The sequence below is a fragment of the Bos javanicus genome, chromosome 16, assembly GCF_032452875.1.
Source record: "Bos javanicus breed banteng chromosome 16, ARS-OSU_banteng_1.0, whole genome shotgun sequence".
In the NCBI taxonomy this organism is placed as follows: domain Eukaryota; kingdom Metazoa; phylum Chordata; class Mammalia; order Artiodactyla; family Bovidae; genus Bos; species Bos javanicus.
Genome location: NC_083883.1, coordinates 50,928,287 through 50,954,157, shown reverse-complemented (window position 1 = coordinate 50,954,157; position 25,871 = coordinate 50,928,287). Strand labels below are relative to the sequence as shown.

The following is a 25,871-nucleotide window of genomic DNA, read 5'->3' as shown; positions in this document are numbered from 1 at the left end:
TGAGATTATGCTTTCTAAAAAAAAAAAAACTTGGAAGGGAACTATATTTGGTATTTTGTAATAAAAAACTATAATGGAAAAGGATAGAAAAAAAGAATACACATACATATATACGTGTAACGGAATCTCTTTGCTGAGCCCCAGAAACTAACACAGTATTGTAAATCAACTATCCTTCAACAGAAAAAAATAACTTGGAAGCTTTTCTTCTTTTCCTTGGCTGTGAAGGAGTTTAAAGCAATTACGAGCTGACTGTTCTTTAAAGGCTGGCAGATCTCCCCGACACCATCTGGAACTGGAGCTGTTTTGGGGGAAGCTCCCTAACCACCTTCTCTTTTCCCTCCGCGATAATTGTCCTGTGCAATTGTTATATCTACTCTGGAGTCAGTTCAGTTAAATAATATTTTCCTGGGAACCAACACATTTTATCCAGGTCTTCAAATTTATTTGCACAGAGGTGAGAAAAGTGATGTCTTATGATTCTTTAAATTTCCTGTGTGTTGTTTTTACTTCTAAAAATTTTGTGGCTTTGTTCCTTTCCTGTCTTTCCAGATTAAGTCAGATACTGGTTCATCTGTTTGATTTTCAAAGAACTGTATTTTGGATTTTTGAGTTCTTTCCCTTTTCTATTCCCAATTCATTAACTTCTGTTTCCTGTTATTCATCCCTGCCTGTTAATTTCCTCTATTTCACTGTCCTTTTTAAACTCAAGTTTAGGATGCACTTCATTTTGATTGGCTAGTGATGCACTAAGGATGTGAACTTTCCTCTGGGCACTGCAACTCATAGGGGCTCCCCTGGACTGCTTTTTTTTTTTTTTTTTAAACTATTTTTCCAATATTCTCCAATTCCAGTTTTGATTTTTTTGGATCCAAGAGGTGTTTCACCTGCAGGGAATTTTAAAACATCAATTTACATCTTTATTGTCTTGAGAATAGGTAATGCTTTCTGTACCACATCATAAACATTTCTTGGTAACCTCAGATTTTGAGAAAACAAGGTGCAGCCTGTGTTCTAGGGGGACAATCTGATTTACACTGAAACCACCTGATTATTCTGCCATGATGGAGGCCATCCAGGGCCTGTGAGTTCTTGTCCACTTGGGCGCCATGGCAGGAGGCTGGGATATGGCCTCACGTGGACCTGCAGATGTGGTAACGACCCCCAGCCCATGTGGAAGTGGATGGGGAGGACTCGGGGTGGGGGTCTCTGCCAGCTCAGCAGTGAGGAACTGGGGGGTGGGAGACTGGTTGGGGGCTCTTCCAAGACCATCAGCTCCTGGGAAGCTGTGGTGAGTTAGGCATCTGCAAGCTCACTGTGATGAGCCTGGCCTTGAGTGGACAGAGGAGGGCAGGACATCTTGGGGGGAGGAGAGCAAATGCACCCTCTGTCCCTTGCTTTACTCGATGGCCTGTCCAGCAGTTGTGTTCGTGAACAGGAGAGAAAAACTGCACAACTCGGACCTGGCTTCTTTGAAACCAACAGCAATGGGACCAGGGCTGGACTTCTCCACTCCCTCCAGGAGAAGTTTTCCAAGCCAACTGTGGTGGGAGTGGGTAAGTTTAATTATGTAGGAAGCACCTTTACATCCGACAGGAGATCAGATGCCAAGTAGACGCCTGGCTGCTCTGCTCATTGGAGGCCCCTTGGGGCAGGTGTCTCTGCTTGGCAGGGAAGGGAGGCCATATCATCCTCCCAAGGTGCTGGCTTCCCTGGAGAACAACCTTGATGAAAGCATAGGTTTTGGGCCCAGTTTGAGAGTTTTTTGCCTTTGAGGAGCTCCAGGCCCTGCAGGACACCTGGCCAGAGGTCAGGCCAGGGTCAAAGGCTGCTCCACATCTGGAGAAGGGTTTCCTGGGCTGGCACCATCTCCCCAGGGCTACGAGGGGCCAGCCTGAAACCCACTCAACCTGCAGGTCCCAAGCCAGGGATAAGGAACAGGACTTCTCTCTGAGGCCCAAGAGGGCCAAGAGGGCCCCAGCTTTGAGGACCAGGTCGCTGTTCAGGGAAGAGGCTCTGAGCTTCCTAGGATGGTTGCTCCAGGCAGGTGGGGAACTCTCTCCTCTGCTTCCCGAGGCTGGCCATCTGCCAACCCACCCAGAACTAGGAAGAGGGAGAGGGTGGGGGAGCACCTCCTCAAGCAACCTCCCCAGGGGCTGGTCGAAGAATGATGATGACAGGGTGGCCTCACAGCTGGGCCTGGGGAGTGCTGGTCAGTGGAGCCGGCAGCCAGAGGACGCCTCCCTCCGGATTCTCGCCTTCAGCCTCTTCAGGCCTCTGTGCTCTGGGTCCAACAGCAGGCCGGCCTCTGCCACTGTCCAGGCCTCGCTGTAGCGTTGCTCAACCAGGCAACACCGCGCCTGGCACAAGAGTATGTGGGAGGCTGGAGCCCGGCCTGGCCGCTCCCACAGGCTGCTCTGGGCCTGGGTGGGTGCCAGATGGAGGGCCTGGGCGAAGGCCCCCGCAGCCCCAGCCTCATCCCCCAGACCCAGCAGCAGGCGGCCCCGGGAGCAAAAGTCCTCCACCTGTGTCTGGAGGTCGCTATCCCTTGAGCCCTCTCGGAGCACGTGGTCTAGGTCCCCAAGTGCCCGGCTAAACTCCCGCAGCTCTGCCAGGCAAGTGGCCCGACGGCGCAGGTGACAGGTGCTGCTGCCACCTGCCAGGACGGCCAGCGAGCAGTAGCCCAGCGCCTGGCGGGGCTGTCCCAAGTTCAGGAGGGTGTCAGCTTCCTGGACTGCGGCCTGCACAGAGGGAATGGAGGGAGGGAGGTCAGGCCATCCCCTCCGAGCCCTGCACAGCCAGCCGCTGCTCGCTCCCCCATGCAGATGCTGTCTGCTTCTTCTGGGGGGTAGTGTATGGAGGCACAGGGCAGTGACCACCCCCTTGCAATCCCTTCACCCTGCTTGGGTGTCCTCCTGCTTCTCACAGCCCTACTGTCCCACCTGCGGTCCCAGCTCCTCTTACCTGGGTGACCTCCTCTCTTCCCTCTGCTCCTCCCCCTCTGATGGGGCCTCGGCCAGCCTCCCCCCTCCCCTGGGATGGCTGCCCAGCCCCAGGACAGCAGCGAATGCCCTTCAGCCCAGCCTGTTCCCGGAGCCCCCTCCTGGACCCCAAATCAGAAAGGCAGGGTCTGCTCTGTGCTAGCGCTCTTCTCACTTCCCTAACCAACTAGCCACTCCCGCAGGCCCAGTGGAGCCAGAGTCAAGGCCAGGGAGACACTCTCCAGGCGCCCCCGGTGTGTCCAGGAAGGCTGTGGTGGACTCACCCTCTGCTCATGGATGCAGCAGGGCAGGACCAGAGGTCAGAGGGCGCTGTCCATCCTAGCACTCTTTCCCTGGGGACTGCTGGACTGAGGCCCTGGCCGCCCCCGTCTGGGTGGAGCAGCTCCAAGGGCCAATGCCACCCCTCTGCCCCCCAGGCTCACTTTCCTTTTTTGAGTGTACAGGAAGCCCATTCTTCAAACCTGCCAAAATGCCTTACCTCCCCTCGCCAACTGCCCCGGATAAATCCGCTTGCCTCCCTTGGCTCCTCCTGCTCTCAAGAACCCATAGTGGCTCCCCAAGGCCTGATGGGGAACAAACCAGATGCTGCCTCTCCCGCTGTCCCTCCCTCTCCCATGCAGTCAGGTGATACCAACGCCCCCGGCCCCCGCCTGTCCCCAGGAAAGCACAGTGCACCCAGCAGGTGAGCGCGTGGTCTTGTCTTCCCGGCCGTGCCACAGAGGATCGGCGACTCTATCTCTCAGTGCAGCGCCCTCTCTACGGGGGAGGTCAAGAGCATCAGCAAGAGAGTCAAACCCTCGCGCGGCCCAGGGCAAGTATTCCATTTCTTCTTGCTTCACCTACGGCTTCTGCGAAATAGGGGTGGAAACTGACAAGGCACCACCAGCCGCGCAGGCGTAGTACCGCCGGAAGCGGGGCGCCACTACTTCCGTCTCACTTCCTGGTTGGCCCGCGTTGCCCAGCAACGGCCCAGCATCTCAAGAATTCTCGCTGCAGCGAAACCGGTCTCCAGGCGGCCAGGCCCAGCGCTCATCTCCCGGCCCAGCCCTTCTAAGAACTCGAAGACACACCTTTGCCCAGCCTTGTCTTGTGAACTCCGAGACCTCAACCTAGCTCCCTTCTCCTAGCTCACAGCCCTCCTCCCCTTCCTCTGGGATCTGAGACTCTAGCCCAGGACCCGCCTCTGAGATCTCTGGGTTTCTCAGCCGCCCCTCTGGTTCTCGGTCCTGGTAACACGCTGCTTGGTCGGCTCAGGGCTTCTTTGATAAGTTCTTTGACTTCCCTTGTAGCTCAACTGGTAAAGAATCTGCCTGCAATGCGAGAGACCTGTGTTCGATCCCTGGGTTGGGAAGATCCTCTGGAGAAGGGAAAGGCTACCCACTCTAGTATTCTGGCCTGGAGAATTCAGTCCATGGGGTCGCAAAGAGCGCAAAGACACGACTGAGCGACTTTCACTATCAGTTTTGGCCTGCTCAGCACTACAAGGGCCGCCCCCCTACATTGCCCATGGCTCCCTTAGCTCTTTCTGTCCCTAATGCCCATCCAGCCAACTTCCATACTGACCCCTCGTTGAAACCCCTAGTGTGGTTCTGTTTTCCTGATGGACCTGGAGTGACAGAGCCTGTGGAAGCATAAAGAGGTGAAATTCTTGCCCCAGGTCGTGCAGGGGTTCTTGACTGGCCTGCTGATGCTCTTGGCTTCTACCACCTACTGGTCCCTTCACTGCCCACCCCGTCCCCTGCTTCCTCAAAAAATAAAAATAAAAAAAAAGGGTTAAATTCAGCCACTGCAGGGAAATCCATTCTGCTGTCTGCATTCCCCCAGTCCACCTCCTGTACCTGCCTGGCTGCTTCTGCCTCCAGCAGGTGAAGGGAGGGGCCCTTCCCTCTGTCCCCACCCTGAGCCTCTCATGCCCCTTCCCCTGCACTCCACACCAGCTGCATTTTGATCACCTGTTTCTTGAACACTCCCAATTCTTTCCTGCCTCCAGTCTTTTGCCTTGGCCTCTGTATTGCCATGGCAATGTCACCTCCAGAGCTGCCTCGCAACCCCACTGCCCTGTCTCATGGTCTTCCTGCACTTTCACCCTCTGAGGTGAACCACCCCGCCACCACGGTGGTACCCCCCTGAGATGCGAGGGCCATGGTGCTGGCAGTGGCTCCACCCAGGGCCTGATGGAATGTGCTTTTACCTTCTTGTCAAATGAGCAGCCGAAGGAAAAATCCCCTACCCAAACAGCCTCAGCCCAACATACCTTCAGGGTCCCCTTCAGTTCACTAAGGGTTCACCTGCTTGCTCTCTGGACGGATGTCCCTCACATGGCCTGACTAGGGGGTTGGGGCAGGGTTCCAATGAGGGCCAAGTGTTCCTGCCTGGCTCAATCTGGCTCTGAGGATGCCGTCCCCTCCCTCTTCTCAACCCTGAGTCAACTTATATGTTTTACACAAAAAAGACACCCTGAGGGTGTCAGGGCTTGAGCTGGCCAGACCGAGGTGCCTTCTGATCAGGTACAGGGGGCTTGCAGCGCTGCACAGGGCCCTGGACCTGGGGGTCTCACACCTCAGGTGCTGGAGAAGGGCTGAGCTGGGGACTCCGAGGGGTGCTGTGCCCACCTGGGTGAGGCTCTGCCGCTCCGAAGCCTCCAGGAGACACAGCAGGAAGCCGAGGTCCTGGGCATCCATCTCTGCAAGGCACTGCAGGTCCTGTGCAGCGGCCACCACATCCCCCTTCTTGAGCCGGAGCAGCCCACGCCGGGCGCGGGCTGCCTCTGATGGAGGGGTGGGGTGCAGGACTTTTTGCAGATGGGCACCAGCCTCCTCAAAGCTGCCTGTCAGAGATTGGGGAAGGACAGTCACTGTGGGGCTGGGGCGGTGGTGGGGGTGGGGGGGACACAAGTAAGCTCACTACAGCATTTCTTGTTCAGCGCTGGCTCTGGGAGTGGCTGGTTAATGGAAGGCCTTGGTCCCAGAAGGAAGGAGCAGGGAACAGAGGGGCAAAGTGATACCTTTCACCTGATGACCGAGCCCCCCACCAAGGGGGTGTCATTAAATTCTATGACCCCCAGGTGGAGCAGTAGGCCTTGGAGTTCCCTCACCATGGTCACTCCAAGGACCTGCTGTCTCTCCTGAGTAGGGCTGCATGGGATCAGAGCAGCCTCTGGGGTCCCCAAAGGCCTTGGTGGGGGTACCTCACAGGCTTGGAAGTGATGATGACATGCCAGGGAAATGCAGGTTGCAGAGAGAGCTCCCTGTTCAATTTAGCGCTGAAATATTCTCAGGATTTTGCAGTAAAGACCAATGTTTTGGTACATGTGGGCCTAATACAGTCTCGCCCAGAACCGGGCAGTCTGTAAACTTCTGAATAAATGCATGAATTAAAGAGGAGGCCTAAGCATCTGAGCCTTTCACAAAACCCCACATCATGGCTTCATCTCATCTCCCAGTGGACAAAGCTGCACAGGGGACCCACATGGGAACAGGGCACAAGTTCTGGGACTCAGGGTGGGAGGTACCTTAGACGCCACTGAGTCCAGGGTCTCTTTCTCCCATTTTACAGGAAAGAGTTCAGGATGGGAGGAGTAGGGACGATGCTCACGTCCCATGTCTGGACAGACACATACCCACCGCAGCGAGCGCATCTGCCAGGAGCATGTGCCAGAGGGGCTGCCTGGCATCAATTTCAATCAGTGCCTTCCCCGCAGCCAGGAGGTTCTGGGCGTCCTTGTCACTGAGGCGGGCCCCTGTGTCCGGCAGCTGACTCAGGAGGGCCCGGCAGCGGGAGGAGAGGCTCTGGGTGATGAGGGCCTGGGCTTCTGGCTTCAGAGAGCGGATCTCGGGAACTGCAGTTTTCGGGCTGAGCCTCAGAGCAGAGAGGATGTCGTCCACAGCCTCCTGCAAGGGGAGGAGGGCAGGGTGGGTGGCAGAAGTCATCCCATATTTGTGTTCCTCTCGGTGCCCTAGTGTTGGGGACACCAGAACGGGCAGATGGCCCGGTCCCTGCCCTTTCACCATGGGGTGAGGGTCAGTCAACAGGAGGGCCTGTAGGGTGAGCTGTCAAGGCAGCAGGTGGCGAAGTTACAGCAATGGTATCAGAGTTCTGGACAGGGGTGATGGTCTGGAGCCCCAGAAGGGCCATGCTGATCAAGAACCTGCTATGGCACAGAGTGGGGTTTGGGCTGGCAGCAGAAGGGCCAGAGGCCAGGGGCTGAGTCTGTAGCTCGGAGGTGAGGGGGGGAAGAGGAGTCTGGAGGCCCTGATGGTGCTGTGGAAGCACATGAGGTCCGGTGAGGCTGGGCCCTTTAGGAGAGCCTTGACCCCAGTGAGTCATTTGCATATGACCTCTGACCTGGTCAAGAGTCCAGAGCCATGAAACCGCCCTCCAGTCCATCCTCCTGTTGGTTTTCTACTTGTCCTTTTCTTTGTACTTTGATGTCTTTCCCCTTCCTTTTCTACCTTCTTTTAGGTTAACTGAAAAGGTTTATTATTTTATTTTAGTTCCTCCTTTAACCACTTCACTCTGCTCTTTTTGGGAATTCCCTGACTGCCCTGAGGTTAGGACTCTACATTCTACTTCAGGGGGCACAAGTTTGATCTCTGGTCAGGGAACTATGATCCTGCAAGCTGCGCTGTGGCCAAAACAAAAACACAACACAACAAAACAAGAAACTCTGCCTCTCTTTAACACTTTCTAGCTGTTGTCCTATAGGTTACAAAGTTGCTTGCTCAGTTGCTCAGTCATGTCCGATTCTTTTGACCCTATGGACAGTGTCGCCAGCCAGGCTGCTCTGTCCATGGGGTTTTTCAGGCAAGAATACTGGAGTGGGCTTCCACTTCTTCCTCCAGGGGATCTTCTCGACCCAGGGATTGAACCTGTGTTTCCTGTGTTTCCTGCATTGGCCACTGAGTCACCTGGGAAGCCATAGGTACAAAATGTGTCTCTAGAAATGGCATAGCATCGTCTTCTGGCTTCCACCGTTTCCATGAGAAGTCAGTCATTGCTCACACTGCTTTTCTGTTGCTCAGTTGTCTCCGACTCTGCAACCCCACGGCCTGCAGCACGCCAGGCTTCCCTGTCCTTCATCTCGTTGAGTTTGCTCAAAGTCACGTCCATTGAGTTGGACTGTTACTGTTGTTCTACTATATGTAATATTTCTTTTTCTCTCTGGCTGCCTTGAGTATGTTCTGTTTATCTTTTGTTTTCAGAAATGTGATCAAGGGGTGCCCAAGCGTGGTTCTGCTTTGTGTTTGTCATCTTGGGATTTGTTGAGCTTCTTGTAAAATTTTTGGGCATTATTTCTTCAAATACTTTTACAACAACATATACATATATTAATATAAATACATGCACACATATTTGTCCCATTGTTTCTCCTCTGGGACTATAGTTATACATATGTTGGACTTCTTGGTATCATCCCAGAGGTCACTGAAGCTCCCTTCATTAAGAAGAAAATCGTTTCCCCCACTCTGTTCTTCAGACTGGATAATTTCTACGGATCCATCCTTAACTTTACCAACCTTTTCTTTGGCAGTTTCCAACCAGCTGTTAGGCCCATCTGGTAAATTAAAAATTTTAGATACACCTTTCAGCTCCAGAATTTCTACTTGATTCTTCTCTATAGTTTCTGTTTCTCTGCTACGATTTTTCATCTGTTCATTCATTATGAAAAATTTTCCTTGATGTTCTTCACATGTTTATAATCCCTGTTTTAACACCCTTATCTATTAATTTCAGGAGAAGGCAATGGCACCCCACTGCAGTACTCTTGCCTGGAAAATCCCATGGGCAGAGGAGCCTGGTAGGCTGCAGTCCATGGGGTCTCGAAGAGTCGGACAGGACTGAGCGACTTCCCTTTCACTTTTCACTTTCATGCATTGGAGAAGGAAATGGCAACCCACTCCAGTGTTCTTGCCTGGAGAATCCCAGGGATGAGGGAGCCTGGTGGGCTGCCGTCTATGGGGTTGCACAGAGTCGGACACGACTGAAGTGACTTAGCAGCAGCAGCAGCTATTAGTTTCAACATTTGCACCATCTCAAGTTCTGTTTCTATTGAGTACTTAGTTTTCTGATTATTGGTCACATTTCCTGGTTCTCTGTGTGTTCAGCAGTTTTTTGATTTGGGCCTGGAAGTTGTGGATAGTACATGGTAGAGTCTGGACTATGTCACCGTCTCATAACGGAGGTTGTGTTTTATTCTGGTGGCTCATTTTGTTTCTGTTAGATTTGGTTTTGTTCCTTGTGAGGGCAGATCCATTTCAATTTTGAACTTAGTCCTAAAATATGACCTTGACTTGGCCTCCCTCGTGGCTCAGTGGTAAAAAAATCTGCCTGTCAAGCAGGAGACATTGATTCGATCCCTGGGTTGGGAAGGTCTCCTGAAGAAGGAAATGGCAACCCACTCCAGTATTCTCACCTGGGAAATCCCATGGACAGAAGAGCCTGGCGGGCCACAATTCATTGGGTCACAAGAGTCGGATGTGACTGCAGTGACTAAAAACATGACCTTTACTTAGGACATGGTCTCAGCTGAGTGCCTAAGGTATTCAGAAAAGTCTCTACTCTGGTGGGGTCAGGATTCCAACATCTCCTGCCACCTGTGAGCTCTGTGGGGCCCCCGCATGTGCAGATCAGTTCAGACAAGAACCCACCTGGAATCCCATGAAGACTTCGCCCCTCTGCATAGCCCCAGTTTCTCCATTGCCCTTCGTTGCAAATTTTAGCTACTGCACCAGCCAGGAATCCCAGGCTCTGCCTCCTCAGCTCAGCAAGCCGACTGCCCCACCTCCTGGTGAGTAACAGGAAAGGCTCCCCAGGCAGAAAGTCAGGTTATTGTGGGGCTCCCCTGGGGCTCCCCTTTTGTGGTTTCCCATCTCTCAGGGATGGCAGGTCTTCACTGTCTGTTGTCCAGGGCCTGAAGACAGTTGTCATGTATTTTATGTAGGTATTTTGTTTTCAGAAGCCCAGTATCTATTACCCCTTCTAGCCACACACTTTAAAAGTCCAGAAATGGAGTTCTCCTGGAGCACGTGTGTGGGGGACAAGGTCTTAGAGAGACAGAGTCCTTAGATGGCTGGATGAAAGTATGGTCCTCTCTAATCCTCCCTAGACCATGACCTGGATCCTACCTGACCCTGGTGCTGGCCAGTGGCAAACCTACTGGCTGGTTACCTTTGCAAGGAAAAAGTCCAATTCTGTGCTGGCTCATGGGAATTCCAGCTACCACCCATGGAGCCCTCACTGAGGACCAGGCACCAGGCTGAATGGGGCTTCCCAGGGGGTGCAGTTGTAAGGAATCTACCTGCCAATGCAGGAGAGGCAAGAGATGTGGATTTGACCCCTGGGTCAGGAAGGTCCCCTGGAGTAGGATATGGCAACCCACTCCAGTATTCTTGCTTGGAAAATTCCATGAACAGAGGAACCTGGCAGACTATAGTCCACGTGGTCTCAAAGAGTTGGACATGGCTGAGCATACTCGCATGCACCAGGCTGAGTATCTGACAGCCTTGAATAAGCACTTCTACCTCACGGCTGAGGATCTGATGACCTTGAACAAGCACCCCCTGCCCCCATTTTACTGATGTTGAAACAAAGCTCAGAGATGTTGCAGGATTTGGTCAGAAAGTTAGAGGTAGGGGAGAAGGGTTCTGGATTCTGGACCCTCGCAGGCTGACTCAGAGCTTCTCTCTCAGTGAAAGGCTGGAGGGCTTGTGGGCACTTGGCCTCAGCCCGTCTCCAGGAGGAGGAAGTCCGGGGGTACAAGGTGGGGTAGCCTCTGCTTAGAGATGTTTCTGAGGCACCTCTCAGAGGAGCTGGTGGCATGCTGGGAGCACCCAGGGGCGCGGTTCCAGGGGTCCGCCTCCTGGCTGAATCCCGTCTCTGAGAACACAGGTGCTTTCCCAGCACAGGAAGGGCCCTGCAGAGGGCTGGGTTCCCAACCACACGTGCGTGCCCAGGCTGGAACAGACACCAGGTGCCAGTGGCCTCGGGGGAAACGCGATACCCTGGCAGGCAGAAGCACCGTCTGCAGATGCTCTCATTCCAGTGGTATCTTGTATGGATCACTTTTCCTTGTCTTCTGGGACTCCAGTCCTTAAGGAATTCAGAAACCTGGCAGGCTGGTTACCTCTGGGTGTACTTTGACCCAGCGAAGCATCAGAGCAGACAGTTGGTTTCAGTTTCTCACCCATGACATCGCTCTTGGCTGCAAAGTGCCCTTGTCCAGGGCTGTTTGGCTGTGGCTGCCTCTGAACACAGCTTCTCTGTGGAAAGTACCTGCCCTGGGCCTGGCAATGGACTACCTCCCACCCCTGCCCCTGCAAGCCAACAACCCGAAACCACAGGTCCTGTATAGACAGCTGAGGGTGGCACCCAAGAGGCAGCCAAGGTGTCTTTACTCTAAGGTGGGATCCCCCAGTAAGCCCGAGGCCTTGCATATCTATCCACACTGATGGATGCTGGGAGCACAGGGACTCTTCAGATGAGAGCGACAGGCTACCTGAAACCATGGATGTGATGGTGAGGCTCCGGGAGCCCCAGAGCGGGCGGGGTTTTGATGCATGTGTCACACTCGATGCCTGGCTCTGCGTCCTCTCTCCTGGGGGGCTGAGAAGGAGGGCAGTGCCTCTCCTGAGTACCACCACCTGCCCTGTCCCAAGTGGGGAGCGTGGGGCTGGTACCTTCTGCTTATCCAAGGCCAGGTGCAGGAGTGCCCGGCCGCACAGCGCCTGTGCGTTCCCCGGCTCAGTCCTCAGCACGGAGGTGAAGTCGAACATGGCCGTCTTCTTCTGGCCCAGGAAGCCATAACAGTGGGCTCGGGCAAGCAGGGACTCAGTGGCCTGATTTCCTGAAGGAAGGGGGCATGGCATCAGAATGTGACCTCTGCCAGGCACGGCCAGGTTCAGCGTGTGTGCCCTCACCCAGCAGTTTCTGCACCCACCCTGGTGCCCAAAGGGTTGGGGAAAGGGTGCGCCAGCTCTGGGGTCACCTGGGGAGCTCACAGACTGCTGCACACCAAGACACTCTGGCGAGCAGTCTGATTGGCCTGGGGACCCTGGCTGTGGAACATAGCCTGGCTCTGGGAGCCCAACCCAGATAGGTGGTATCTGGGAGAGTTGGTGGACAGTCCGAGGGGACTTCCTAGAAGAGGGGGCACTGCAGCTGCATCTGAGGTGAGATGAGGGGAGGTGGATCCGAGCAGCTGGTCATGGAATGGCTGCAGGCGTGAAAGTGCCAGCCTGGTCCCCCTACCCTCAGGGCCTGGATGTGTGGTATGGAGCCCAGGATACAGGGGAGGGTCCCAGCTCAGGCCCCAGCTGGCTGGGCCTTCTCCTAGGCCTTAGCATGAAGGTGACCAGGAGTCATGAAACACCTGTGAACCAAGTATGTGCTCAGACCGCTGGTGCCTGACAACACCCCTTCTCCACACGGCACAGGCTCCCCTTATCCCCAGGTACCTGGCAGGATGGGGGTGGGAGGAGGGGGCCGGGAGGCTCTTACCTGAGGCAAAGATGGCCAGAGAGAGGTAGGCGATGGCCTCCCTGGTGTGGGCCCCGCCCTCGGCCCCTCCCGGTCGTGCCCGCAGGATGGCCAGGGCCCTCGCGTGGCAGTGGCCCCAGAGCAGCTGCCTGTCCTCGTGACAGAAGACGGCCAGGGTGGACTGGAGGCAGGCCGTGTCCCCGGACTGGACCACCTTTTTCACCAGCTACAAGGGAAGGGGTGTCACCACTGGGTCCTGTCTGAGGCCCGCCCAGACAGCTCCACCCCTATCCTCCGCGTAGGGGAGTGGCTCAGGGAGGCGGCTTGCAGGGGCGTGGCAGGCAAAGGTGTGGCTCATGGGGGCGTGGCTCTCGGGGGAGGGACTTCGGGCTGGGGTGGGGGTGGTGGTGAGGAGGGGTGGTGGTCTTAGCCTCCTCAAGCCGCGCCTCCTCCTCCATGACCGGCAGGCAGAGATCTGGCCTTACGGACCTGCGCACGGCAGGTCTGAGAACTTCAGGGAAAGCGGGCTTTCAAACTAATAAAGTGACAGAGGCCCGGGGAGTCCTTCAGAAGGCCCCAGGAGGGATCCTGGGACCTGTCCCTGCTCTGGGCGGAGTGCGTAGGGAGGGGGCAGGACATAACTTCACAGAAACCCACCCGGTGCTGCCCCTGCCTCCTGCACATGTGTGGACGCCGGTCCCAGCGCAGGACAGGCAGGACCAGGGCATCCTTCCCTCCCACCCTTACGGCCCAACTCAGGGCGACCAGAGCCCAAAACAGGCCAGAGTGGAAGAAGGAGGCTGACAGGTTCCACAGCCTTGCCCCAAAGTCTGACATCTCTTCCCTGGGAACATGATCTTCTGCCCTCACAGGACCTGAGGGAGGCGAAGTCACACCGCTCCTGGGAGTAGAGTGGTCTCCGAGGGAAGAGAGCAGGGCTGGAGAGTCTGGGGGCTCCTCCACCCTGGGACAGGGTCACCAGCAAGCCTAGTTTACTTGGGAGATTTGGGACTAAGCTCCGCTGACACTCAGCTCATGGCTTTTTCTTCATAACAACAAAAGCAAATACAGAGCGCTACTGCATGATGGAGGTCGGCTGGGCCTTGGGGTACCTCCTGCAGCTAATTCTCATGAGAACCTGAAAGGCCAGGGTACAGTTGAGGAGACTGAGGGTCAGAGAGATGAGGACCTGCTGGAGGTGGCAAAACTGGGGCTGAGACAAGCTGTGCCTGGGACAAGCTGGGGCTGGGACAAGTCTGGGTGCAGGGTGTTCAACGAGGGGCCAGTGGGGGCCTGGTGCCCTCCACAGCACTGTGCCCTGTGTCGAGCTGCCCTGCTGTGGCCTGCCGGGGCCCTCTCACCTGGTTGGCATCGTAGGAGAATCCCCTCCGGAGCTGCAGCAGGGCCAGCCGCGCCAGCACAGGGGCCGCCTGAGGCCTCCGGGAGAGGGCCGCCAGCAGGGCCTTGTGGGCGTCGTCCAGGCGGCCGAGGCGATACAGGGCGTCAGCTGCCAGGAGGCGCGAAACCTCATCCTCCGTGTCCAGTTCCATCAGAAGCGTGGCCAGCTGGTGCACGCCGTGGGCATCCCTGTGGAGAGAGCAGCTGGGGGAGAGCTGACCCTTCCCTATACCTCTTCCATCTGCCCAGGAGGTGGGCTGCAGGCAAATCCTACTTCCTGCACCTTGTACAGGCAGCTCCCTTCCTGCTGCATCTCAGAGACCAGGTTTCTGCTGGAGGGTGCCTGCTCACTGGCCGCAGAGCCCGGAGCTGCCCTTTCTGACCCTCTCCCGGCCTATGGGGCAGGCATTTCACAGATGAGGAAGTGAGGCTGTATGCTGACCCCCAGCCCACTCTGCCCCAGTTTTCTTTTCTGCAAAAACAGGTAACAGTGTTGGGCTTGCAGGGCTCAGGTGTGTGGTCTGCAGAGCTAGATAACGCACAGGCGGCACTTGGAATGACCCCGGGGCCCTCTTGGGAATGAGCTTGAGCTCCTACTGGGACACAGCTGGAGCCTGGAATTGACGGTCCCCAAGACAACAATGGCACCCCACTCCAGTACTCTTGCCTGGAAAATCCCATGGATGGAGGAGCCTGGTAGACTGCAGTCCATGGGGTCGCTAGAGTTGGACATGACTGAGTGACTTCACTTTCACTTTTCACTTTAATGCATTGGAGAAGGAAATGGCAACCCACTCCAGTGTTCTTGCCTGGAGAATCCCAGGGACGGGGAAGCCTGGTGGGCTGCCGGTCTATGGGGTTGCACAGAGTCGGACACGACTGAAGCGACTTAGTAGTAGCAGCAAGAGAACAGATATAAAGGGCCCCAAATCTCCTACAAGAAAATTCCTCCTTACCAGCAAATAAAGCAATGCAATTGAAGGAACTGGGGCCGAAGAAGCCAGTGTGTGTGTGTGTGTGTGTGTCTGTGTGTGTGTGTGTGTGGTGTAGGGATGAGGATGCTGACATCAAACACACCAGGGGCCCCCCAGCTCAGTGTTGTTAGTTTTGCTAAAATACCTTCTCACCACCTCCCAGCAACCAGAGAAATGCCAATCAAAACATCTGCAGGTTTACCTACTGGGCTGCTGAAAAAACTTGCAGAAGGAGCATCAGGGCTGGAGCGTGTGGCATGATTGGCAGGTGGACAGCTCCAAGGTCAAGGGCCTCAGAGGGAGCTGTGCCCTCTGACCCCAGAGCTCAGCTTCTGTTGAATCTTTAGGGCAGACTAGTCCAAGACTGGATGTTACCTGGGTAGCATTATAACTAAGAGCAGAGGAGCTGGGAATACCCGAAGCCCTGATGGGGTGTTCACAGGATGAGCTACCAGGCTGTCTGAGAAAGGTAAGTAGCAGCAGAAGAAATGTTCATGATCCAGTGAGTAAAAACGTGGGTTATATTTGCATATTGAGCACAAATTCAGTTTTGTGAACTCTATTTTATATGGACAAAGAGAAACAAGGGAATGCAAACAGTGTGATGCTGGGTAAGCTCCGTTTTTTTCATTTCCATTTTTGAGTTTCTGATTTTCTAAGTGCATAATGTATCTGCCCTTTGGGACCAAGGATCCAAGATCTGGGCCCCAGGACTAAACCCCCGACCAGTGCCTTAGGGAAATCACCCAGCAACTCTCTGCCTCTGTTTGCTCATCTATAAATTAGTACTGCACACACCCCGACTACCTTGGAGCAGACCAGAATGAAGCCTCAGCCCCAGGTGGGTGTGCGGGGCTAGTGTTTACCCTTCCTGCACAGCGCGGCTGTCTGTCTCCGCGGCCTTAGTCCGGCGGCCCCGCCAGCTCTTGGGTCGTGGCTCTGGCCTTCCCTGCAGCATCTTGCGGCCCTCCTCGCGTAGCACGGTCAGGAGCAACCCCCGTTGGTTCCAGGGCACGTAGGTCTTGGTGACGAGCAGAGTTTCCTCGGGGCCTAGGCGGCAGGCGGTAACGTAGTCCAGTGCGCCCAGGAAGGCGCTGCCCGCCAGCACTCGCAGCAGCCCGCGGCCGCACAGGGCGCGCACGCAGCCGCTCAGGTGCGGCGGTCCCAGCTCCACCACCGCCTGGAAGTCCTCCTGAGCGCTCCCTGAGTCGCCAGAGTGTAGCGCGCAGAAGCCGCGCAGCGCCATCAGGGGCGCGCGGTCCCCGGCGCGGTCCGGGGTGCGCGAGGGCCGCAGCAAGCGCTCGCACAGCGCGCGGGCGCCCGCCGCGTCCCCTGCCAGCAGCAGGCACTCGGCCAGTCGGGCGCCCAGTGCCGGGCGCGCCCCGGGCGGGGCGACCCGACACAGGACCCGGAGCGCGCGGGTCACCGGAACCAGCAGCTCACGGCCAGAGTCCTCGCGGAGCTCAGGGCGACTCCTCACGGTCTCCTGGAAGTGGGAGAAGCCCAGGTCCGCAGCCTCCTGCACTTGGGCGTGCAAGCGCTCCCGGTCCCCGGCGGAGAGCACGGCCTCGAACTGCCTCCGAGCCCCCGAGGGGCTCTCGCGGAAGGCCCAGTGCAGGTCCCGAAGCAGGTCTTGGGCCCCGCTGTCTAAGAAAAAGGTCGCTGCAGCGCGGGTGACCAACAGGGTGGCCAGACGCTCACCTGGGGAGAGAACAGAGGCGTTGGTCTGTCTGTTGGGCCATGTCCTCCAGGGGAGCCACCTGTAGACTCCAACCCTCCAGTGGAGGACCCTCTGAAGCATCTCATGCCAAGCCCCTGGAGTCTCTCAGTGGCCAAGGACACGGCATGAAGAGGATGAGGGCTGTCAGGAGGCTGGGAGCCCCTCCGACAGTTCCTGGCCTCTAGAATACAGGTTCAATAGTTGTGGCACACAGGCTTAGTTGCTCTGAGGCATGCGGGATCTTCCTGGATCAGGGATTGAACCTGTGTCTTCTGCATTGCCAGGTGGGTTCTTTACCACTGAGCCACCAGGGAATCCCTGGGTCAATTTCTGTTGACTTCTTTATCTCCTGACTGTGGCTCACCTTTTATTTTTGTTTCTTTGCATGTTTAGTAATTTAAAAAATTGTACACTAGACATCTGGTTGATTTTTTATAGAGACTCTGGGTTCAGTTATGTTTCTTTGAAGAGAATTGAATTTTGTTTTAGCAGGCAATGAGTGTTCATTGGAAGGACTGATGTTGAAGCTGAAACTCCAATACTTTGGCTACCTGATGTGAAGAGCTGACTTATTTGAAAAGACCCTGATGCTGGGAAAGATTGAAGGCAGGAGGAGAAGGGGATGACAGAGGATGAGACAGTTGGATGGCATCACCGACTCAATGGGAGATGAGTTTGAGTAGAGTCCAGGAGTTGGTGATGGACAGGGAGGCCTGGCGTGCTGTGGTCCATGGGGTCGCGAAGAGTCGGACACGACTGAGTGACTGAACTGAACTGAAACTGGCTAGGTTCAAACTCCAAATTCTGTCTTCTAAAGTGGGCAGCAGCTGAAAATCCCATTTAGTTCTTGCAGCTTCCAGCTGTTGCTTTTTCAGGCAACCCAGTCTCTCCTGTGTGTGCAGGTCAGTGGACAGCCAAGGATTTAAGTGGATTTAATATACAGATTTAATCTCCTTTCAAGAAGACCAAACCAGTCATTCTTAAAGGATTAACCTTAAATATTCATTGGAAGATGCTGAAGCTGAAACTCCAATACTTTGGTCACCTGATGCGAAGAGCTGACTCACTGGAAAAGACCCTGATGCTGGGAAAGATTGAAGGCAAGAGGAGAAGGGGATGACAGAAGATGAGGTGGTTGGATGGCATCACTGACTGGGTGGACATGAGTTTGAGCAGGTTCTTGGAGTTGGTGATGGACAGGGAAGCCTGGTGTTCTGTAGTCCATGGGGTCATGACTTAGTGACTGAACAATGAAGGACAGCAATACATGGATTTGGGGTCTTATCTCTTTTCCTCCCTGAATGTGGCTCTCTCCTTTTTAGGATTTCCCCTCTAACTTTGCAACTACTTTTTTCATCCCTAGTTTCTGTCATATGACATCTCAAGTGAGTAAAATGGCAACTTTCTGTCCTACATGGATTGAGGAGTCAAAAGCTGCAAAACTACAAATCTCACCTTGTGTAATCTTCATCTTTTAGGGTCAGTCTCTGGTTTCTGCCTGCATTTGGTCATTGTTCAATTGCCAAATATTTTCACTTTATATTTTGCCCCAATTTTATAATTATCTGTGGGACACACAGTTTAGTCCAGCTACTGCTGCCGCCGCCACTGCTAAGTCGCTTCAGTCGTGTCCGACTCTGTGCGACCCCATAGACGGCAGCCCACTAGGCTCCCCCGTCCCTGGGATTCTCCAGGCAAGAATACTGGTGTGGGTTGCCATGCCTTCCTCCAGTGAATCTTCCCAACCCAGCGATCAAACCCAGATCTCCTGCATCACAGGCAGATTCTTTACCACTGCTGCTGCTGCTGCTAAGTCGCTTCAGTCGTGTCCGACTCTGTGCGACCCCATAGACGGCAGCCCACCAGGCTCCCCCGTCCCTGGGATTCTTCAGGCAAGAACACTGGAGTGGGTTGCCATTTCCTTCTCCAATGCATGAAAGTGAAAACTGAAGTCCAGCTAGTTCAACATTATTGAAATCCAGAATCTTTTATTGTTAGATTAAAAAATTTTGACAATCTGGTGGTGAGGGGATATAACATGCTATAATGTTACCACTGTTCTTTTAATTTTCATCTTCCTGATTGCTGGTGAGGCTCATTTATTTAAAAATACTTTGCTGCCAATCTGGTGGGTAGAGAAAGTGGGATCTCATTGTTTTAATTTGCATTTGTATCATTACTATGATGTTGAATATTTTCCACATGTTTATTAGCCATCTGTGTTTTCTCTTTTGGGAAATGCATTTGCCAGTTCTTGTACTGATTTTTTCTCCCTTATGGATATGTAGGAATTCTTCAAATACTCTGGGTACTCATCTTTTATCCTCTGAATATTTTGCAAATATTTTCACTCTGTTGTGGATTGTCCTCTCATTTTCTACAATTATGGGCAAAATAGAAGTTTAAAAATTTCAATTCAATCAAATGTATCAAACTTTTCTTTATTGTTTCCATTACTTTTGCATCTTAAGAAGCCTAGCTGTACACAGAACCTTAAGATAGTCTCTCATATTTTCTTTTAGAAAATGTAAAGCTTAGCTGTTAACATAATTCACCTGGAATTTACCTTTTTTTTGCATGATTTGAGGTAAAGAATCAGTACTATGCATTGAATCATGGTCCTCTTTTTTTCCCCTGTAGCTTTGCAATGCTCACTCTCATATATTAAGTTCCAGATAATTATAGGTCTGTTTCTGGCCTCTCTAATTTGTTTTATTAGTTCATCTATTTCTTAAGTCAATATCTTTCTGTATTGATTAGTATGCTGCTGCTAAGTCACTTCAGTCGTGTCCGACTCTGTGCGACCCCATAGATGGCAGCCCACCAGGCTCCCCTGTCCCTGGGATTCTCCAGGCAAGAACACTGGAGTGGGTTGCCATTTCCTTCTCCAATGCGTGAAAGTGAAAAGTGAAAGTGAAGTCGCTCAGTCGTGTCTGACTCTTCGCAACCCCATGGACTGCAGCCATATAGCTTTGTATTAACTGGTAGAGAAAATCCTATACCAGTGTCTTCTTCTCCATCTTCTTCCCTCCCCACTCCCCTTCTCTTTCTGCTCTTACTCCTTCTTCTTTGTCTTGTCTATTATTGGCCCTTTGCTCTTCTTCTATCATATCAAATATTTCTATCTGTAGACATTGGCTATCTCTCTGCTTACAGAGGCATTATTTATTCTCTTTTAATAAATTTTTACAGTGTTCTCCGTAAAGTCATATGACTCATTGAAATAAATTATTTTCTTTTGCTCCAGTAAAAGGTGTACTTTAAAACCATTAAGCTCCTATTCATTGTTGGTGTCTGTAAACATAAATACTTTTTGTATCTCCTGTTAAATTCTACTCTTATATCTAATACATTTTTGTTGTTTCTGTTGGGGTTTCTACATAGCTAATCATATTGTCTGAAATAATGGTTACTTTATCTCTTTCTAGACTTATTATTTCCCCTTATTGCATTGGCTAGCATCTCTAGTGCAGTGAGGTATAAATGGGGGAGTGGGCAGCCACCACATTCTTGGTTCTAAAATATCACCATTAAGAGTGATATTTTGGTAGGTTTTGATAGATTTTATCTTTTCCAATTAAGTTTTCTTCTATTCCTGGTTGTTTAAATTTTGGAGATGTTAAATATTATATAATACTTTCCCCTAATTTATTCCCTAATTTCTTTTTTCTTCCATGAATGAATGTTGTAAATTATATTATTACAGAAACATAACCCTATAAGTCCTGTATTATTTAAGTCAGTTTTGGTTAAAAGATGCGTCAAAAACCAATGCTTTGACTCAGCATGCAGTTGCAGCAGCCACTCTTGCTGTGTAACGAATTGCCACAACACCTAGTGACTTAAAGCAACAACTGTTTTCTATTTGCCATGATTCTTCTTCCATTTGGGCTGAACTGGCAGTTCTGTTGGTCTTGTCGGGGATCACTTCGGTGGCTGAAGCCATCTGGTGGCTTGCCTGGGCAGGCAGGTGTAAGGCGGCCTTGCTCACGTGTCTGGGGTTTTGGTGTTGGCCGTGGGCTGAGCCTCCTTCCCGGTGTGTGCCCTCGTGATTCACTAGTTATCTTCCATGCATGGCACTGGGGAGGTTCCAGGAGGATGGAGATGGAGCCTGGCTTCCAGAACCACACAGCATCACTTCCACTGTTTTCTGCTGGTCCCAGCTAATCTCAAGGCCAAGCCAGCTCTGTTTTCATGCTGGGTGAACCATGGCTATGTCTCCCACCTACCGCAGGAGTTCTTAATGAGGAATCTTGAACAAACAGGAGACGGCCACCGGGGACTTTCCAAAGATAAGCAGTCAGGGAACTTCGACCCCAGGGAGACGTGACTCTTGTTCTGTGTCTTGTCCTCATGCATCGAGTGTCTCTGTATTGTTGTCACTGTTTAGTGGCTAAGCCATGTCCAACTCTTCGTGACCCCATGGACTGTAGCATGCCAGGCTCTCCTGTCCTTCACTCTCTCCCAGAGTGTGCTCAGATTCATGTCCATTGAATTGGTGATGCCATCCAACCATCTCATCCTGTTGCCCCTGTCTCCTCCTGCCCTTAATCTTTCCCAGCATCAGGGTCTTTTCCAATGAGTCAGCTCTTCATATCAGGTGGCCATAGTATTGGAGCTTCCACTTCAGTATCAGTCCTTCTGAAGAATATTCAGGATTGATTTTCTTTAGGATTGACTGATTTGATCTCCTTGCTGTCCAAGGGACTCTCAAGAGTCTTCTCCAGCACTACTCTTCCCTGTATCTCCATCTACTAAGAAGGACTGAGGATATTCCCAAATATGGAAGACTTTGTTCAATGTTTCCAGGGACTTTGGATAAGTAGCCTTGAGAATAGAATACATTTGTTATAGGAAACTACATTTGTAAAAAGTCTGTTATAGCAAAATGCATTCATTCACATAGTAAGCCATGCTTGTGCAGGTGTGATAAGGTGGCTCCCAGTGATGGAAGTGATTTTGGCCTAATTAAGGTGGTGATTTGTAGGGAAGGTTCTCCTGTCCATGTCAGAGCCCAGGCAGGACAGACAGCTTCCTGCTGTCTCTAGGGGGTGGGGAGCAGAGTTTTTCCAGAACATGTTCTTCGAGGCTGCAGCCCATTGGAGGCTGTGGATTTCCGTAGGGGCTCTGTTTTTTTTTTTTTTGTGCTCAGGTGCTTCAGTCGTGTCCAAATGTTTGCAACCCAGTAGACTGTAGCCTGCCAGGCTCCTCTGTCCATTGGATTTTCCAGGCAAGAATACTGGAGTGGGTTGCCATTTCCTTCTTCAGGGGGTCTTCCCAAGTCAGGGATTGAATCCAGATCTCTGCATTGCAGGCGGATTCTTTACTGATTGAGCCACCAGGGAACCCCAATACATCCGGGTTGTCACTGGTTCTTCTGACCAACTGGCTATAAATCAGAGGTTCCTCTGAACCCCTCTTTGTTTAGTCGCTCACTCCTGTCCAACTCTTTGTGACTCCATGGACTATAGCCAGCCAGGCTCGTCTGTCCATGGAATTCTCCAGCCAAGAATACTGGAGTGGGTTGCCATGCGCTCCTCCAGGGGATCTTTCTGACCCAGGGATCGAACGTGAATCTTCTGCATTGCAGAAGAGGCAATGCCTCAGGTGCCCACTGAGGCACCTGCAGGGGCTCTACTCGTCATTAAAGTGACAGACCTGCCCCTCACCCGGGAGCTGCTGAACGACCCCAGCTCACAGGCCTCTGTGTGTCTGTGCTTTGGGCACCAAGGGCCTCCTACTCAGGATTCTGTTGTGACTCTGTTGAGCATTTTTAGGTCATTGATAGTAGGAGGACTGCAGGGTGTCTGCTCTGGCATATTCCTAGAAAGAAATCTGCTCACTTTTCAGTTCTGTCTGGTTCCCGTCTCACCTTGGCATCACCAGGAGCCTCACAGGCACACTGGACAGACATGCCCCACCTCCTCTGCATGGATTAGCAGAGGCAGCTCTTTCTCTCATAAACGCAGGTGTCATCACCCTGCGGGCTCCTGAGTTCCCTTCTTCTTGTCCTCCTGTCCCCTTTGCTGGGTCCTCTTTTGTGGGGAGCAGCGTGGTGGGTAGTTAGGAGCACATGAGGGCCAAATTCCAGCCTCTGTGAACACTCCGTGTGCCCTTGGTGGCCCCATCGGTGGAGTGGATATCCTGCATCCAGCTTCCAGCGGTGCTGTGCAGTGCCGTGCACACATGCTTCTCATACCTGAGCAATGGGTCCGCTCACTGAGTGGCAGCTCCTGGCCCCTGCCTCTAGGTGTCCAGCTGCCCTACTCTGTCCTGGGGGCTCTTCCGATCTGGACCATGACCATCAATCTCTTCCAAACACCTTGAGACCATGACCCGGGGATCTCAAGGCTCATGTGTCCAGCTGCCTAACTACACATCCGGTTGATGGACTCTAGGAACATTTTGGAAGAACTTAGTGGGTGATTGGAGAGCACTTAGTGGTGACACCATTTTCAGGGTTTGATACACAATTTCACTGAATCTGCCCAGTAACCTTCAGAAATGGGTGCGACCACCACCCCCACATGTGCACAGGGAGGCCAGTGGGTGGCAGGGAGTTGGGAGTGGGGTGGCAGGCTGGTGTGTGGCTCCTGGGTGATCCCAACCACGGCCCCACTACTTCCAGGCAGGAGCAACATCTCAAACTGGGGGTGTCTTCATCCCCTGAGGCCCCCTTTCCTGTCCTCTCTTCTCTGTCCTCTGCCATCCAGCTGCTGAAGGTGAACTCTTAAAGATCTTCCCTGTGCGCACCCCCCGCCCCCGCCCCCAGCCCCTGCCATCACTACATCCGGCCAGTCTTATCATTTCTGTCTCAGTGATAACTCAGACCTGGACCGCATCCAGCCTCTGGCAGTTTCTCTTCTCAGTCTGGCCCCCAGGGCATGTTCTGTGCACAGCAGACAGACTTGAAAAATGCAACTCAGAATACCTCACTCCAGTTTAAAACCTCCCTGACTTCTTGCTGCTCTGAGGAGAAAATCCAAAGTCCTCAGCCAGAGGGCTTAGCCACGGCTACTGCCTTTAGAGCCTTCTGTTGCCCTCTGCCCCCACCCACTACCCCCTACCAGCCATGCTGGATCCATTCAGTGGCATGGACACCCCAAGTTCTTTCTCACATCCTGTTTCTGCTGCCAATCCTTCAGTCTCAGCTCAAATGATGCCTCCTCCAAGAAGCCTTCCCTGACCAGCAGGCTAGAACAGCACCTTGCATAGTCGCACAGTGCTTTCTCAAAGCATAAATGTTCTTTTCTTGGTGCTCTGTAAGGTCAGGGACCTGTCCGTTTTGTCACTGTGGTGTCCCCAACGCCAGCACAACCCCCTCCCCCACCATAAGCAGGACTTAACCATGCAGTGAAGCGACAGCAGGAGCAACTTTTGACCTAGTCCTTGGCGGGTGTGGAGGGCATGCCTACCTTGGGGTCTGCAACCCGTTGGGGTGGCCTCCAGGGCCCGGCTGCAGGCTGCCCAGCAGTCCTCATACCTGCCATGCTGGAGCAGGGCTTCAGGTGACAGGGTAATGCTCCAGATGCCCTCAGGGTCCAGGGCTGCAAGGAGTCCCTGGCAGTTGGTCACCTGTTGGCTGGCACCATCCCCAGCCTCCTGATGTTCTGAGATGTAGTCCTGGAGGGCTCTGACCAGAGCAGGGAGGTAGGGCTGCTGATGCGTGTGAACGAAGGCCACGGTCCGGTCGGCGCTCTCCACGAAGGCCTGGAGGTAGTCGGCCACCCCGGTGTGCACCTGTGTTCTGGACAGGACCCAGGCCAGGGCGCGGGTCAGCCGCAACTCCAGGCTCTGCTGGGAGTGGGCGTCCAGCAGGACCCCACAGCGCCGCACCACTTCCCCGTGGTGCCCGTGTGCTAGCAGCCCAGCCAGGGAGTGCAGGGCTGCAACAGGGTGGTCGGGGCAGAGGGTGGCCAGGAAGGCGCAGGCCAGGGTCCCTGTCAGGGAGACCACTGCCATGCCGTCCCAGTGGATGGCTGGTATCTGGCTGTCACCTCGGCACCAGGCCTCTAGGGTGGCCACCACAGATGACCCCCGGGTCTCGGGCAGGGCGGCCCGGACACTCCGCAGGGCCGAGGGAGCGTGGCAGCTGAAGGCAGCCAGATAGAAGGCAGTGGCCAGCGGGGTCTCCCCCAGCGCCAGGTGCTGGTCACCCTCTCGACAGAGGCAGGCCACGAGCTCCTGGGCCGACATCACGCCCGCACCTCCGATGGGCCCATGTCCATCCTCACAGCACCTGGAGGGGAGTATGGTTAGTGCATAGATGGCCCACCTGGCCTATGGGCCCCCCCCATCCTGCTTCAGGGCTGCCCCCTTCCCCTTCCTACTGAGACCTCAGGGTCAGCGCGGAGCCCCCAAATGAAGACAGGGTGAATTCAGCCACCAACGGGTGTCTGGGGTGCCTGCCCCGCAGGCATCTCCACCGGGCTGGGGCACATCTCCCAGGCCAGCCCCCAGTTGCTGTTTGCCTCCAGGCCTCAGTTTCCTCCTCTGCAGAGGGGGCCATGACCCCGCTCAGTGATCAACACTCAATGGACATCTGACTTCTGAGTATCCACATGGGGAGGAATCGGGCAACCTGAGGGGTCAGGGACCTCTGGCCCTCACTCCAACTGCTGCCCCTCCTAGCACAGAGCCGCTCAGGAAGGTGGGACCTCCCACCGCCAATCTGGGTCACACAGGCATCCCCTACGCCTTCTCAGGGCTCTGAGTTTCCACTGACCTCCAGCCTCAGGACCACAGCCCTGCCCACCTCCCACACTTGGGCAAGGTGGGGGGAGGGGGTGGTGCAGGTAGGGCTGGGGTGGTGAGGGGCACATGGCCAGCTCTTGGGTGGGGTGGGGAGCCATGCTGGTGAGGGGGGCAGTTCTTGAGGTCAGTTCCGGGACCAATCCTGCAGAAGGCCTCTCTCTGCGACCAAACCTTCCCACCTGAAGAATGGCTCAGTGGCTGGGGATTTCTCTCCTGGTTCCCACGTGCCTGCAAACAAGCCCCCCACCTAATGTTTGCTCTCTGACACACACCCAGACACAGACACACACCCGTTACACACACGCACGCACTCACATGCATATGCACACACACGGCACACACGCAGGTGGCTCCCAACGTGCACACGCGCTCACACTCGCCTGTGCTCCGAGGCTGTGCGGGGTGCGCGGGGAAGGAAAAGGCTCGCCACCCAGACTTGGGGGGCGGACAGGAGCAGGGGCGGTGGATGCGGCTCCGGCGGAGGGTCCGCGGATCTGGGCTCTCAGAAGCGCCGGGGTCGAGAGGGCGGGTCCGTTTCCCTGGAGACTG

General features: G+C 54.0%; 1 protein-coding gene and 1 long non-coding RNA gene across 2 annotated transcripts; one reads left to right on the top strand and one right to left on the bottom strand.

The window, feature by feature from the left end:
* Window positions 1-894: 894 nt before the first annotated feature.
* On the bottom strand, window positions 895-25,871 carry TTC34 (tetratricopeptide repeat domain 34). Its single transcript, XM_061382978.1, has 9 exons — window positions 25,703-25,871; window positions 23,984-24,807; window positions 15,715-16,549; window positions 13,838-14,063; window positions 12,498-12,702; window positions 11,678-11,844; window positions 6,622-6,892; window positions 5,615-5,829; window positions 895-2,741 (listed from the first exon to the last, which is right to left on the bottom strand). The coding sequence occupies exons 2-9, from the start codon at window positions 24,762-24,764 to the stop codon at window positions 2,214-2,216; spliced, it is 3,228 nt and encodes a 1,075-aa protein (XP_061238962.1). The 5' UTR covers window positions 24,765-24,807; window positions 25,703-25,871; the 3' UTR covers window positions 895-2,213.
* LOC133227911 (uncharacterized) lies at window positions 1,473-4,323 on the top strand. Its single transcript, XR_009730003.1, has 2 exons — window positions 1,473-1,556; window positions 3,185-4,323. It is a non-coding gene; the product is annotated as an uncharacterized LOC133227911 (long non-coding RNA).

Bases quoted from the DNA above. Each gene is read 5' to 3' on its own strand.
- TTC34 (XM_061382978.1), bottom strand. From the start codon at position 24,764: ATGTCGGCCCAGGAGCTCGTGGCCTGCCTCTGTCGAGAGGGTGACCAG. The intron at 11,845-12,497 runs GTAAGAGCCTCC...CCCTTCCTTCAG, and splicing joins TCTGGCCATCTTTGCCTCAG to GAAATCAGGCCACTGAGTCC. The intron at 6,893-11,677 runs GTACCAGCCCCA...CTCCCCTTGCAG, and splicing joins TGGCCTTGGATAAGCAGAAG to GAGGCTGTGGACGACATCCT.